We start from the raw sequence: 16,120 nt of genomic DNA, 5'->3' as shown, positions 1-16,120 counted from the left end.
CTCGGAAGGCTGAGGCGGAAGGATCGCCGGAGCCCAGCAGGTCGAGGCTGCGGTGGCCGGGAGCGGCCACTGCACTCCAGTCTGGGCAACAGAGTGAGACTCCAACTCAAAAAAAAAAAAAAAAAAAAAAAAAGTAATTTGCCAATATTATGGGTTAAAATTACACATTCTGTTACTGTTATACATTTAGGTAGAAAGTGTCCTACTAGATAATGTGACAAACCATGATATCTCCTCACAAAAAATTTGCTGATTTGATGGAAAAATGTAAATGAATTTTCTAGATGTTAAGATAAAGTTGTATAAATAGGCCGAATGTGGTAGCTCATGCCTGTAATTCCAACACTCTGGGAAGCCAAGGAGGAAGGACTCTTTGAACCCAGTTGTTTGAGACCAGCTCGAGCAACATAGCTAGAGCTTGTCTCTATAAAAAAATTAAAAAATTAGCCAGGAGTGGTGGCATGTGCCTATAGTTCCAGCTACTTGAGAGGTCGAAGTGGGAGAATCACCTGAGCCCAGAGGTCAACACTGCAGTGATCTGTGATCGTGCCACCACCCTCCAGTCTGGGGACAGAGTGACACCCAATCAAAAAGAAGTTTTATAAATAGCCTAATTTCCAATATAGATACTAAATTAATTCAAGGCCAGGCACAGTGGCTCACGACTATAATCCCAGCACTTTGGGAGGCTGAGGTGAGAGGACTGCCTGAGCCCATGGGTTCGAGACTAGGCTAGGCAACTTAGCGAGACCTCATCTCTACAATAAATCAAAAAATGAGCTGGGCATGGTGGCATATGTAGCCCCAGCTACTTGGAAGGCTGAGGTGAAGGATCGCCTGAGCCCAGCAGGTTGAGGCTGTGGTGGCCATGCGCATGCCATTGCACGCCAGCCTGGGCGACAGAGTGAGACTCCAATTCAAAAAAAAAAAAAAATCCATTGAAGAATATATGTTAGGTAATTGGAAAAATAAAATATGAAAACTTCATATTAATTTAAAATGTTAACTCCCAAATACAAATTGGTTATGTTCTCAAAGGGGATATGTTTTTAAGTCCAAATAAATTGTTGAACTTGGAATAAATATTATTTATAGCCAGGTGCAATGGCTCACGCCTATAATCCCAGCACTTTGGGAGGCAGAGTTGAGAGGATTGCCTGAGCCCATGGGTTTGAGAGCAGTCTGGGTAACTTGGTGAGCCTCATCTCTATAATAAATCAAAAAATTTGCAAGGTGAGGTGGTGGATGCCTGTAGTTCCAGCTACCTGGAAGGCTGAGGTGGAAGGTTCACCTGAGCCCAGCAGGTGGAGGTTGTGGTAGCTATGAGTATCTCATTGCACTCCAGCCGGGGTGACAGAGTGAGATTCTGACTCAAAAAAAAAAAAAAAAAAAAAATTTTATAAGTAACATGAGTTATGGCTAGATTACCAGGCTAGTCTGTCAATGGTTTCTTAAACTATAATGATCATTACTTGTAGCATATGAAACAAGTCTAAATTCTGGATCACAGAAGCAGAAAGGCTAGGCTCTAAACATTGAATCAATCCTAGGTAATATTCTGAAACAAAGAAAAAAGAAATTTGGGGTAACATCTCACCACTCTATATTTTCTATCAACCTCCTTTTTATGTCCACTCCTGCCCCACTCTCTTTGCCCTAAATCTGCTCTAAACTGTTCATTGTGGTCTCCTATCACCCAGAAATAGTTGGTGTGCTCTAAATTATCTACTCTCCTTTTTTGACTGCATTCACAATGATTGATCCTCAACCTGCTGGGCTCAGGCGATCCTTCCGCCTCAGCTTTCCAAGTAGCTAGAACCATAGGCACGTGTCACCATGCCTGGCTAATTTTTCTTGATTTATTGTAGAGATAAGGTCTCACCATGTTGTCCAGGTTGGTCTCAAACCCGTGGGCTCAATCCTCTCACCTTGGCCTTCCAAAGTGCTGGGATTATAGGCGTGAGCCACCATGCCTGGCCAAAGTTAGGATTTCAATCTAAATTCGTTGCTAAAGGTTTAGGGTCTTAATTTTCCTTGCATTATAGCAGGCTGCTAAAAACCATTTGAACTAACCAAAGTATGGCCATCATTCCAATACTCCTTAAAAAATTCATAATTAAATACACATTTATTGATTCAAATAAATATCTATTTGCATAATTTCAGGCAGGATAACAAGGGGGAACTTTAAAAATAATAAAATACAGCTGAATATGCTTGGAAACACCTGGCCCTTTGCTCATCTATATAAATAATCAATATAAATAATCCTTATGGGTAAATTAGTAACATTTAAATAGCATTTCACAGCATACAAATTTGTTTGATACCTTATCTCAATTGAAGCTCAGAAGCAATACTCTGAGTTGGGTATATTTTACAGATAAGGAAAAAGGTTTGGAACTTGACCCAAGTCATAAAACCAACGAGTGACAGAATGGATAAATGACAGAAGGATTAAATTAAATCCTTTGAGTCTTTTTCCTATTACTCTGTTCTACTTCTACCTTCTAAGGTTTATCAATTTAAACTTACATATATTCTCTATCAAGAGAAACGGGAACAAATTCAGTATGGTGAATGGCGGAGGTCAGAGAGCTTCTAGCAAATGTCTGTATGTGGATAATTTACTAATCAGATGTCCATAAACTGGAGACCACTGACACCAAACAGCTTTTGCCTACCTTTTTTTTTTTGAGTCAGAGTTTCACTCTGTCACCCAGGCTGGAGTGCAGTGTCAAGCTTACAGCCACCGCAGTCTTGACCTGCTGGGCTCAGGTGATCCTTCCACCTTAGCCCAAGTAGCTGGACTACAGGCACACACCACCAACTCACCTAATTTTTTGAATTACTGTAGAGATGAGGTCTTGCCAAGTTGCCCAGGCTGGTCTTGAACCCATGAACTCAGGCAATCCTCTTGCCTCCACCTCCCACAGTGCTGGCATTACAGGCATGAGCCACCACACCTGGCTCAGCTTTTGCCTACTTTTTAGTTATTTTACAATGTTTTATTCCAATTCCATGACATTCAGTCAATTCAAAGGTATACTCTTCATGTAAATTATGTGCCATCTCTTTTTTTTTTTTTAGTTGGAGTCTCACTCTGTTGTCCAGATTGGAATGGTACAGCGGCACACTCACGGTCACCTCAGCCTCGACCTGCTAGGCTCAAGTGATCCTTCCGACTCAGCCTTCCAAGTAGCTGGAACTACAGGCGCATACCACCATGTCCAGCCAATTTTTTGATTTGTTGTAGAGATGAGGTCTCACCAAGTTACCTAGGCTGCTCTTGAACCATGGGCTCAGGCAATCCTCTCGCCTCCACCTCCCAAAGTATTGGGATTACAGGCATGAGGTGTCACGTCTGGCATGTGAAATATCTTTAAATGAATTTCAAAAAGAATTGGGCATAAAACTGTGGGAATAGCCAATTCTAACAAATCCCTAAATTGGCAGAATTTCTGCTAGTATCATTAAACTATCAATGGATTGCCAACCACCTGCTCCTACTCCTACTTACTCTACAAACATTGACACATACTAGTCATCCTTTCATTTAACAAATGTATATGACTGGGCATGGTGGCTCATGCCTATAATCCCAGCACTTCAGGAGGCCGAGGTGAGAGGATTGCCTGAGCCCCACAGGCTCAAGACCAGCCTAGGCTACTTGGTGAGACTTCATCTCTATAATAAATAAAAAAAAGCAGCCAGGTGTGGTGGTGTGCACCTGTAGTTCCAGCTACTTGAAAGACTGAGGCAGAAGAATCACCTGAGTCCAGCAGGTCAAGGCTGTGGTCGCCATGAATGTGCCACTGCACTCCAGCCTGGGCGACAGAATCAGACTCCAACTAAAAAAAACAACAACAACAACAAATGGATATATTAAGCTGGGCACAGTGGCTCACACCTGAAATCCAAGCACTTTGAGAGGCCGAGGTGAGAGGATTGCCTGAGCTCAGGAGTTTGAGACCAGCCTGGGCAACATAGCAAGACCTTGTCTCTACAATAAATCAAAAAATTAGCCAGGCATGGTGGCGCACGCCTGTGGCTCCAGCTAACTGGAAGGCTGAGGTGGAAGGATCACCTGAGTCCAGCAGGTAGAGGCTGCAGTGGCTGTGAGTGTGACACTGCACTCCAGCATGGGCGACAGTGTAAGACTCCAACTAAAAAAAAAAAAAAAAGTATATATTAAACACCTGCTATGCACATACCACATACAAGACTGCCAGATGATGAGAATATAGTGTGAACAACAGACAAGGTTTCTGGACTCAGAACTTTAAGTTTAGGTATAGAGACAGACAATAAACAAAGATCAACAGGTAAATAATTACAAAATGTGTAAATGCTATGAAAGAAACACAGACAGCTGAGACAGAATAACAAAAGACATCTAATTTAATAAATAATATCAGCAGTTAACATTAATTAAGTTAATAGGGTTAGATAGGGTAATGAGAAAAACCTCTCTGAAAAGTGACATTTACATCTATAACAGAAGAACGACAAGGAGCCACCAATGTGATGGCTGGGAAGAAAGATTTCTTAGGCAGAAAGAATAGTATATACAAGCTCCTGAATAGCAATAAAAAACCTAAAAGTGGCCAGGTGTGGTGGCTCACGCTCATAATCCCAACCTGTAATTTGGGAAGCCCAGGAGGAAGAACTACTAGAGTCCAGGAGTTGAAGAATAGCCTGGGCAACATAGTAGAATCTAGTCACTATAAAAAAAATAAAAAATTAATTGGACATGGTGGCATGCACCTGTAGTCCCAGCTACACATAAGGCTGAAGCAGAAGGATTGCCTGAGTCAGAGGCCAAGGCTCCAGTGAGCCGCGATCACGCCACTGCCCTCACTGCAGAGTGAGACCTCAACTCTAAAAAAACCAAAAAACAAAACCTAAAAGCCAGTCAGTGGGGCTGGGCAGAGTTAACAAGGGGAAGCAATGAGAATTTTGTATTTGAAAAGGAAAATATGAAAAGGCTCAACTCAGATATTGATAGGAGTCTTGGTATTACACATGGACTAATTTTAGTTTAATATTTTTATTAGCTTCTGGGATTTTTATCCATTCCATCCTGCTTCCGTTTAATAAAAGTGTTTGACATAGGAAATATTCTGATTTTTCACCTATTTGAGCAAAGATATAATTACTGGAAAACTGACTTTGGTTTACCTACTAAGAAAGAAGTATTGTTTCCAAGTACCATAGTTTTGCATTTTTGTTATTTTTTTTAAAACGGGTGTTTAGTCTAATATTCCCATTTTTAAAATCCCCAGCCTCAAAAAGAGGGAAAACACTACCATAATTAGATGCAAAGTTGAAAAGAAAATGAATATAAATGTTCTTTGCTCAATGACTAAGTTATTTATACTTGTTCACAATACAGAATGCTCAGACCCCATGAGTTTTTTCAGTTTTTGAAGAGGAAATCAATTTTTAAGTCACTCTCCTATATATATATGTTAGTCTTTCAGTTCTGCCTTCCAATTATCTTTTTCCTCATCCTTCAAAGAAAAGACAGTGTTCAGTCCAGTGAATCATTTCTTTCTTACTGATTACAGACAAAAACATAGACAGGGTACCTCTATGTCAACCCCTTTAAAGTCTGAATCTCAGAAGTTGTATCAAGCCAGTGATTATTTGATAGCTACTGATGTGTCAAGACTCATCAACATAAATGGATGAAAGACCAACAGTAGCCAGCTTTTGTCTTGAGATCACAGTGAGTATACAAAATGTGCAGCTGAATTAGTCCCTTTCTTTTGTCCTCCTCAGCTTTCACTCAATAATTAGCTTCTTGTTTACAAGATGTCCAAAATAACAACAGCAGTTCACATTTGAATGCTTACTAAGTCCAGTCAATGTTTTAAGCACATTACATGCATTAACTTATTTAATCATCAAAATAACCCTAAACCAATAACATACATTAATTTATTTAATCCTTAAAATAACCCTATTACTTCCCCCATTGTAAAGTTAAAGAAGCTGGCCACTGCCAGGCCATTGCAGCCATTGCCTTGCTAAGCTATAGTGTGGTCATGTACTCTTTGAGGTACGGTCAGGTCATGTTTTCTTAAGCTTTGGCCCCCTCCCCTACCTTGGGGAGGTGAATCTCCTCTTTCTCTAACTTACTTTCTAAATGAACTTTATTTTCTAATCTAAAAGAAAAAAAAAGGTGGGGTGTGGTGGCTCACTCCTATAGTCCCAGCATTTTGGGAGGCCAAGGTGAGAGGATTGCCTGAGCTCATGGGTTCGAGACCAGCCTGGGCAACTTGGCAAAACCTCATCTCTACAATAAATAAAAAAATTAGCCAGGCATGGTGGCACATGCCTGTAGTTCCAGTTACTTGGAAGGCTTAGGTGGAAGGATCACCTGAGCCCAGCAGGTCAAGGCTGCAGTGGCCATGAGCGTTCCACTGCCCTCCAGCCTGGGCAACAGAGTAAGACTCCAACTTAACAAAAAAAAAGATAAAGAAGCTGAGGTGAAGAGAGGATAAGTAGCTTTCCAAGATCATGATACTTACCAAATATCTGTTTTGAGTTTTCCTCAAGCCTACTTTTAAAACAAGCTGGTCCGAATATCTTATAATATTTTAACATAATTTACTGCTACCAGTCAGAGAGTTAGTAGCATATACTCAAGCTCATTTCACATTTGGGCCTGCCTTTTAATTAGCTGTGTAACCTTGGGTAAGTTACCAAAATTGTCTCTGTGACTCAGTTTCAAGATTCATTTATTCACAAAATGGAGATGGCAATAGCATCTACTTCCCTGAGTAACTATAAGGATTAAATGAGCTATATATGTAAAGTACTTGGAACAGTGCCTGGCACATAGCATGCACAAGAATTAGCTATTATAAATACTATCACCACCTACACCTGGGAATTTAGCAAAAGGCTGCTTTATTTAATCTAGTCAAAATTTCTTTTCTTTTCCTCCATCTGCCATTTCTCAACTGTTTGACTAACAGTGAACTATTCTTAGCAAGCAAGCAATCCACCTAATTCTCTTGAAACATTTTCTAGTCCTTATCATTTCTTTCCTATTTCAGCTGCCCAGGAAGGAACTGTTTGAGGTGAACGGGGTTGCATTATGCTATAGTCAAGTTCATATATCACTGCAATACAAAGGCTAATGCCAAAATTTTTAATATAATTGAAATGAGAGAAAAACTAAAATAATATTCCTCTCAGGTTTTTGTTGTTTTTTTGAGTTGGAGTCTCACTCCGTTGCCTATGCTGGAGTGCAGTGGCACGCTCACAGCCAAAACAACCTCAAGCAGCTGGGCTCAGATGATCCTTCCGTCTCAGCCTTCCAAGTACCTGAAGTTACAGGCACACATCACAACACCCGGCTAATTTTTTGATTTATTGTAGAGACAAGGTCTTGCCATGTTGCCTAGGCTGGTCTCGAACTCCTAAGCTCAGGCAATCTTCTCGCTTTGGCCTCCCAAAGTGCTGGGATAACAAGCATGAGCCACCATACCCAGCTCTCCTCTCAGTTTTAACCTTAAAAAATGTCAAGTGTTTTGTTTGTGTGGCAGCTTTTGCACTAATAGTTTTTTTTGTTTGTTTTTTTTCTTTAGTTGGAGTCTTACTCTGTCGTCCAGGCAGGATTGCAGTGGCACACTCATGGCCACTGCAGCCTTAACCTGTTGGGCTCCGGTGTTGTTTACAGGCATGCACCACCATGCCCGGCTAATTTTTTTATTTATTGTAGAGACGAGGTCTCACCAAGTTGTCCAGGCTGGTCTCGAACCCATGAACTCAGGCAATCCTCTCACCTCGGCCTCCCACAGTGCTGGGATTACAGGCTTAAGCCACTGCGCCTGGGTACACTAATAGTTTTTACTTAAGGATCAATGACCTATAATATGTATTCATATATCAATTGAAATCACATATTTAAATTATTAATTTACTAATGAGTTATTTTATAGGTCTTAATCTTTCATAACAATTTTGATAACCTCAGAATTGGGAGGCTGAGGTGAGAGGATTGCCTAAGCTCAGGGGTTCAAGACCAGCCTGAGCAACTTGCTGAGACCTCATTTCTGCAATATATCAAAAAATAAGCAGGCCGTGGTAGCACACACCTGTAGTTCCAGCTCTCTCTCTCTTTTTTTTTTTTTTAAGCAGGATTTATTGAGAGGACAGGAAAGCTCCCACAGTGGGAGAGGACCCAAAGGGGTTGCCCTAGTTCCAGTTACTTTGAAGGCTGAGGTGGAAGGATTGCCTGAGCCCAGCAGGTCGAGGCTGTGGTGCCTTGAGCATGCCACTGCACTCCAGACTTGGCAACAGTGTGAGACTCTGACTCAAAAAAAGAAAAAGAAAAGAAAAGAAAGAAATACCATATATTCATAACATACTTAAAATGTTTTAATTACTTCTACACTAGGGCCACACTTTAGACTTCTCTTGAAACACTGGACATTCAATAAATAAGTAAATAAATAAATAAATAAATGTCTAGAATCAAGTCCAAACTTGTACATCCTCCAGGCCAAGGTAGAATTACACTGTTTAATCTCTCTAACTGCCCAGTTCTAGTCAGCAGTTAATACCATTTAAAAAACTTAATTATTCCAGAAAGCTTAGTTCACTCATGTTACCCCCTCACAAAGAAAGTATAACTAGAATAGTAAATAACAATCTAAAGAAATAAATTATACATGTCAAGAATCCTTTTGTAGCTTTTATACTTTCTGAGATAACAGTATATTAAAAACCTATTCTAGCCGGGCTCGGTGGCTCAGCCTGTAATCCCGTGCCTTTGGGAGGGTGAGGTGAGTGGATTGCCTGAGCCCGTGGGTTCGAGATCCGCCTGGGCAGCAAGATCTCATCTCTACAATAAATCAAAAAATCAGCCGGGCGTGGTAGCGCATGCCTGTAATTCTGGCTACTTGGAAGGCTGAGGCGGAAGGATCGCTGGAGCCCAGCAGGTCGAGGTTGCGGTGGCCGGGAGCGGCCACTGCACTCCAGTCTGGGCGACAGAGTGAGACTCCAACTCAAAAAACAAAACAAAACAAAACAAAAAAACCTATTCTGTTTGAGACTTAGCAGCTTGAACACTATAAATGCAAAACAAAACAAAATAGTGCCAAGATATTAAACATTTGACTATTTCCTCACCTCTGTTGAGTATATCTTAGAACTGAGAAAAATATAAGCATATGTTTTATTTAACATGATAAAAGCTATCATTTATTTAATACCTACTATGTATCAACCACTGTCATATTTCATTCTAACAACTGTGACGTTGGAATTATTTGCACTTAACAGACAAAGAAACTGAGACTCCCAGAGATTAAGTAATGCGATGAAGATTAGATAGCAACCTAGTAGTGGGACAAGTATATATACACAGGTCTGATTCCAAAGCCTGTGCTAATGATAACATCAAAGACATTTTTGGCAGTATTACCCAAGTAACATTACATAATTGTTTAAAATAAAAAAAATTTTGCCTTAAAGTACGGTAAAACACTTGACTATTGCGAAATGCAGCCACCATGCTATACAATAACATCTTAATTATCTGAAAGTATAATAGAAACCCTATTGAATAACCTTCACTTAATCAACTATCAAGATTGACCAGTGCTTTTCATACCCTCCATAAAAACAAGGTGATAACTAGGTGTGCATGCCTGTAGTCTCAGCTACTCAGGAGGCTGAGGCAAAAGTGCTTGGGTCTATGAGTCCAAGATGGTACTGCACTATGATCACACCAATGAATAGCCATTGCACTCTAGCCTGGACATCATAATGAGACTCCCATCTTAAATTTAAAAAAGAAAATGGGCAGACACTGCTGACACCGAACACCAGTGGGCTTGATAGGGTATATCCTAGCTGCCTGAATACTTCTACTTCTACTAGGTGAGTTAAATGCTTACCAAGAATCTAGTGTTTGTTCCTAAATATGTTTAGGTTACTCTACTTACCATAACTATTTATTATTATAAACCAATGAAGTATAAGTCCAAATAAGTTATTTCTGTGAAAACTAAGTTGACTTCTTTCAAAAAAGCATATTTTGATAAACACAATTTTGATGAACATAAATTTCCTTTCTCCAAAACAAAGTCCTGCTGAATTATGTGCACACAAGACACCTATGAAGTTGCCTGTGAAAAGTCTAAAAATTATTTTTAATTTATTAAAAATATAAGATTCCATCTCCAGATTGTTATGCAAAGTCTTATTTCATTTTAGAAAGACCAAAACTAGAACTCTTAGGTTTCCAATTTTGGTATGGTTTATATAAGACTATGTCCAACTCTTTAAAAAAAGATTACATCTCACCCCCAAAGAGGGCCATAATCCTACATCAAAGGAATACATTAAAAAATTAAGACTGGCCGGGTATGGTGGCTCATGCCTATAATCCCAGCACTTTGGGAGGCTGAGGTGAGAGGATTGCCTGAGCCCATGGGTTTGAGACCAGCCTGGGAAACTTGGCGAGATCTCATCTACAATAAAATATATACATATATCTGGGCATGGTGGCACATGCCTGTAGTTCCACTACTTGGAAGGCTGAGGTGGAAAGATCACCTGAGCCCATCAGGTTGAGGCTGCAGTGGCTGTGAGCACGCCATTGCACTCCAGTCTGGGTGACAGAGTGAGACTCTAACTGAAAAAAAAAAAAAAAAAGCCTGTTTAAACATGATAAAAGTTGTTTTGTTTTGTTTTGTTTGAGTTGGAATCTCACTGTCTCCCAGGCTGGAGCACAGTGGTACACTCACAGCCACTGCAGCCTCCACCTGTTAGGTTCAGGTGATCATTCCACCTCAGCCTTCCAAGTAGCTGGAACTACAGGATCACGCTACCACGTTAACCCATGGGCTAATTTTTTGATTTACTGTAGAGATGAGGTCTCATCAACTTGCCCAGGCTGGTCTCGACCCATGGGCTAATTTTTTGATTTACTGTAGAGATGAGGTCTCATCAACTTGCCCAGGCTGGTCTCGAAACCCTGAGTTCAGGCAATCCTCTCACCTGGCCTCCCAAAGTGCTGGAATTATAGGCTTGAGCCATCGCACCTGGCATAAACACAATAAAAGTTAATAAAAAAACATTCGGCAGACAGTAAACTCTCTATACTGCTGTGCAGATTTTGCTTTTCACAATGTTATCTTTGCTTTAGTAAATCTACCTTTCTTTCTTTTTTTTTTTTGAGTTGGAGTCTCACTCTGTCGCCCAGACTGGAATGCAGTGGCCGCTCCCGGCCACCGCAGCCTCGACCTGCTGGGCACCGGCGATCCTTCCGCCTCAGCCTTTCAAGTAGCCGGAATTACAGGCATGCGCTACCATGCCCGGCTGATTTTTTGATTTACTGTAGAGATGAGGTCTCGCTGCCCAGGCGGGTCTCGAACCCGCGGGCTCAGGCAATTCACTCACCTCAGCCTCCCAAAGGCGCGAGATTACAGGCTAAGCCACCGAGCCCGGCTAATCTACCTTTCTTAATTAAAAAAAAAAAAAAAAAAAAATTCAAGGCTCTTGTGGCCCATGGGGGGAAAAAGAGAGAGAGAGAGAGAAATAATTAAGGCTTTTATATTTTCTGATTCCCCACTTAAACTTTCTACTAGCCAACCAACTACCACACTCAATCATGTAGGATAAGAGGTCCCTGCTGTATTAAAAAAATTTTAACGCTCTGGAGCACAGCTGTCTCTCCTTAAACTAATATCTTAACGATTTAAGTCTCTACATTAAAATCATACTTTGCTCACATTCTGAATGAATGTCTGAAAGGTTCTCCTATTTATTACCTTGTGTTGTAAAGACCTCAGTGTTAAGTATGGTTATCTAATTCTCTAGCTCAGAGACCAAAAAAGCAGGAAAATTAAAAGGCAGCAAGCTTAAGCATATTAACAACAAAGACTGTTGACAGCAAGGCAATCTAAAAATCAAATTAAAAGATGGAAGCTGGGCTTGGTGGCTCAAGTCTGTAATCCCAGCACTTTGGGAGGCCTATGTGAGAGGATTGCCTGAGCTCAGGGGTTCGAGACCAGCCTGGGCAACTTGAGAAGACCTCATCTCTACAATATATCAAGCAATAAGCTGAGCATGGTAGTGTGCACCTGTAGCTCCAGCTACTTGAAAGGCTGAGGCAGAAGGATTGCTTAAATCCAGCAGGTCAAGGCTGCAGTGGCCGTGAGCATGCTACTGCACTCCAGCCTTGGCGACAGAATGAGACTCCAACTCAAAAAAAAGAAAGAAATATAGGCGGTCATTGCCTTGGTAGACTCTGGTGTGGTCATGTGCTTTTTGAGCTATGGCTGTCACCATGCTTCCTAGTTCTGGCCCTCTCCCCACCTTGGGGAGGTGGATCTTTTCTCTCTCTCTAATTTACTTTTGAATAAACTATACTTTCTAATCTAAAAAAAAGAAAGATAAACTAAACTGGGCTGGTTTAAGCTAGAGACAAAAAAAACAACAACAACAACAAACAAACTGATAAACGTAACTATCTCCTTAGGGCATTTCTAGATTGTGACAGAGTACAAAGTTGAAACTCATAACAATGTTCCTTTTTCATCAACTAAAGGTTAAATTACATTGACTCTGTATATTCCTTTTTTTTAATGGAAGGGAAGCATTAATAGTTTTAAAATCTCTCCATATATAATGACTAAAATTGAAAATGTTTGGCATTTAGAGTTAAGTTTCAATTATCCAGAAAATTCATTCATATAGAATAGTTAGACATCAATGTAAGGAAAAAAAATGAAGTATTACTGTTTTATTGCTAAGTGCTGCCCATAATGATGTCTTTCAAACTGCAGGTCATCATGACTTATTAATTGGTTAAGAAGTCAATTCAATGGGTTGTAGCATCAATTTTTAAAAAGGTTTTTAAATAGAACAGAAAATACAAGACTACATTGTACAAAGTAAAGGTAAGTATATTTATGAAAAGTTTATTTCAATATTTCTGTACCAGTTTGCTAAGTTAAAGGTATTACTAGCCAGGTGCTGTGGCTCACACCTGTAATCCCAGCACTTTGGGAGGCAGAGGTGAGAAGATTGACTGAGTTCATGGGTTTGAGACCAGCCTGGGCAACTTGGTAAGACCTCATCTCTACAATAAATCAAAAAGTTAGCTGAGCATGATGGTATGTGCCTACAGTTCCAGCTACTTGGAAGGCTGAGGCAGAAGGATCGCCTGAGCTCAGCAGGCTGAGGCTGCAGTGGCTGTGAGCATGCCACTGCACTCCAGCCTGAGCGAGAGTGCAACTCGGACTCAAAAAAAAAGGTATTATTTATTCAGGTTCCCGTCCAAAAAAAAAAGAAAAACGTCATGACTCTAAAAGCACATGTTATTATTATGGAATATAATCATAATACTAAACTTGCAACCCCATCATTTTTTTAAACTGAGAATGCTGAAGAATGCTACAATTTTATTTTATTTTTTATTTTTTGAGTTGGAGTCTCACACCGTCACCCAGGCTAGAGTGCTCTCAGCCACCCCAGTGTTGACCTGTGGGGTTCAGGCGATTCTTTGGCCTCAACCTTTCAAGTAGCTAGAACTACAGGCACATACTACCACTCCAGGCTAATTTTTTGATTTACTGTAGAGACAAGGTCTCATCAAATTGCCTAGATTGGTCTCGAACCCCTGGGCTCAGGCAAAAACCTCTCGCTTCGGCCTCCCAAAGTGCTGGGATTACAGGCTTGAGCCACTGAGCCTGGCGAAAGCTACAATTTTAAAGAGGAAAAAAGTCACTTCTTTGGGAATATTGATGAATAAAGTTACTTATTTTCCCTACTAATCTATCAGTGTATGTATAACTAACATTGTTTGTTTAGCACTAGTTTTGGCTGAGTGTGCAAGTGCTATTTTTTAAAGTGCTTATGACTTTAAAGCAACTTTTAACAACAATCCAAAACTAATAGTGACTTTGATTTTGCTTGTTTATTCTAAGATGCAATTAATGATCTTGGTGTCATTCTTCCAAAGCCACTGATGTAATCTAAAAATCTAAACTTAGCATTCTATACAGGCCACTTGCTCAGTAGCAACACACTCGCTAATACTCAAAATCAGGCAACAGCTATATATGAAGAAACAGCCAAACACCTAAAACTAATTTAAACCACTAAATTAAATATGGCTCTTTCTACTACATTTCAATAGCCCTATTTTACCTAGAAAATTTGTGGAGTTTTTTTTGTTGTTGTTGTTGTTGTTTGTTTGTTCCTTTGAGATGGGGGTCTCACTATGCATTATGTTGCCCAGGCTGGTTGTTAACTCCTGGCCTCAAGCAATCCTCCTGCCTCAGTCTGAGTTGCCTGGATTACAGGTGTGAGTCAACATACCTGGCTAAAACTTGTCTTTCTAGCCATTTTGGAAAAAATTATGGAAAACAACTAGTTTGATACATATATTTTAAAAAATAACCATCTAATTCACAGGATAAATTAATATTTCTAATCCTAAAGTCTCAGATTTGGAAGGAATTCTAATCTATTCCCTATCAAATACAATAATTCCCTTTTTACAATGTTCATTGGAATCAAACCCAGTATTTGACTGAAAAGTCCTCACTACTAACTGGTAACTATATTGATATCTTCTAAAATTGACTCGTGCTATTAATCAGAAGACTGATAAACAATTTCTTTGAATTCCTTGAAAAGCATAGTGTATATATTATTCTCATAAGTCCTGAAAATGCAGTTTTAGAAGGAAAGCGACATTTATTTATCACTAGGGATTCTAGTTGCCCTAACTGTCCAAATACTGATATGTTGAATACTTTGCAAACTTGTGGGGTTTGCTTAAAGCACAAAAGTTAGCTAATCAAAGCCGGGCTTGGTGGCTCAGCCTGTAATCCCAGTGCTTTGGGAGGCTGAGGTGAGTGGATTGCCTGAGCCCGCGGGTTCGAGACCCACCTGGGCAACTTGGTGAGACCTCATCTCTACAATAAATCAAAAATTAGCCGGACATGGTAGTGCAGGCCTGTAGTTCCCGCTACTTGAAAGGCTGAGGTGGAAGGATCACCGGCGCCCAGCAGGTCCAGGCTGCAGTGACTGGAGTGGCTGCACTCCAGTCTGGGTGACAGAGTGAGACTCCAACTCAAAAAAAAAAAAAAAAAACACCAAAGCAGTAATAATAGCAATTGTCAACTCAAACAATCTTAAATTTTCTCTTCAATTTATCAAGTTAACGCTCTCAAGTTTAAAAAGCTTGTAAACTTCTTTAAAGTTGAAATTAGACTGACTTTATCCAAAAAAGTGAGTAACTGCAACTCCAAAATGATAACAAAATGTATGGTGGCAACAGACTCGCATACTGTTCTTGGCCATTTCATTTTGAGATACACTAGATTCTCTCTTGAAACTACTGCTTTACAAGCGCTTTTGAAGAATGCCTAAGCCTCTCTTCCATATGCCTTTCTCTACCTCACCAGCTGGAATCTGTCACAAAAACAGATAATCACATATGATACAGAAATAGTTGATCCTGCTGCAGAATTAGGTTAACACTTCTAAAATGAGGCACGGAGAAGAAGAAAACACACACACAGGCCCTACTTAAATCATTTACCTCGGTCTGGCTTCATTTTCACATCCAATTTCCACCCAGAGTGCTGTGAAACACACACGTGTTGGTTCTTCCAACAGGCTCGCCGCTGATTGTTGAGCTTCTGCTTCGTTTTCCAAATGCTAAAAGAGATCAAAATAAAATCAGTCTGGTCCTGTTCTAGCACCAGGACCTTGCGAGAAAACTACTGTTAAGTTAGGCCTCTTCCTGGCACTAAACTGCGGTGACAGAACCATCGGTTGGTCTGAAAAAAGGCAAAACTCCCTGCACCGCCTCCCCCATCTCCTCCGGATCCAGCACCCCTCTTCCCTGCCTCTGCTCTCCAAGCCAATGTGTCCTTCTCTGACACAGCGTCTCTGAACCAAAGATCTATTTATAACCCGGAGGTGCCGCCGAGAAAGAGAAGAAAAAGAGGCGAGCAACACACACCAAGTGAACTCTTTCGGGAAAAATAAGAAAAGAAAAAGAAAAACCCTTCTGGGAGCAGCGGCACCTCGGCAGAGGCTGGTACAGAAATCCTTCCACCAGGTGCCGGGCGCAGGA

The 16,120-nt window shown here is 40.5% G+C and overlaps 1 protein-coding gene across 3 annotated transcripts in view; it reads right to left on the bottom strand.

Annotated features, from left to right (window-relative positions):
• FAM214A (family with sequence similarity 214 member A) overlaps window positions 1-15,978 on the bottom strand; it is a 108,411-nt gene extending 92,433 nt beyond the window's left edge. For 2 of the 3 annotated variants that reach the window (XM_008053934.2, XM_008053935.2), the window contains exon 1: window positions 15,581-15,976. In XM_008053934.2, coding sequence (XP_008052125.1) covers window positions 15,581-15,596 — 16 coding nt within the window. In that variant the 5' untranslated portion in view covers window positions 15,597-15,976. Of the gene's footprint in view, window positions 1-15,580 lie in introns of all 3 variants that reach the window. The other variant, XR_002481726.1, reaches the window with a different exon arrangement.
• Window positions 15,979-16,120: the final 142 nt, after the last annotated feature.

Source organism: Carlito syrichta, unplaced genomic scaffold (assembly GCF_000164805.1).
Source record: "Carlito syrichta isolate Samal-C Ts95f unplaced genomic scaffold, Tarsius_syrichta-2.0.1 Scaffold288883, whole genome shotgun sequence".
Lineage (NCBI taxonomy): Eukaryota > Metazoa > Chordata > Mammalia > Primates > Tarsiidae > Carlito > Carlito syrichta.
This window is presented reverse-complemented; position numbering and strand designations above follow the sequence as displayed.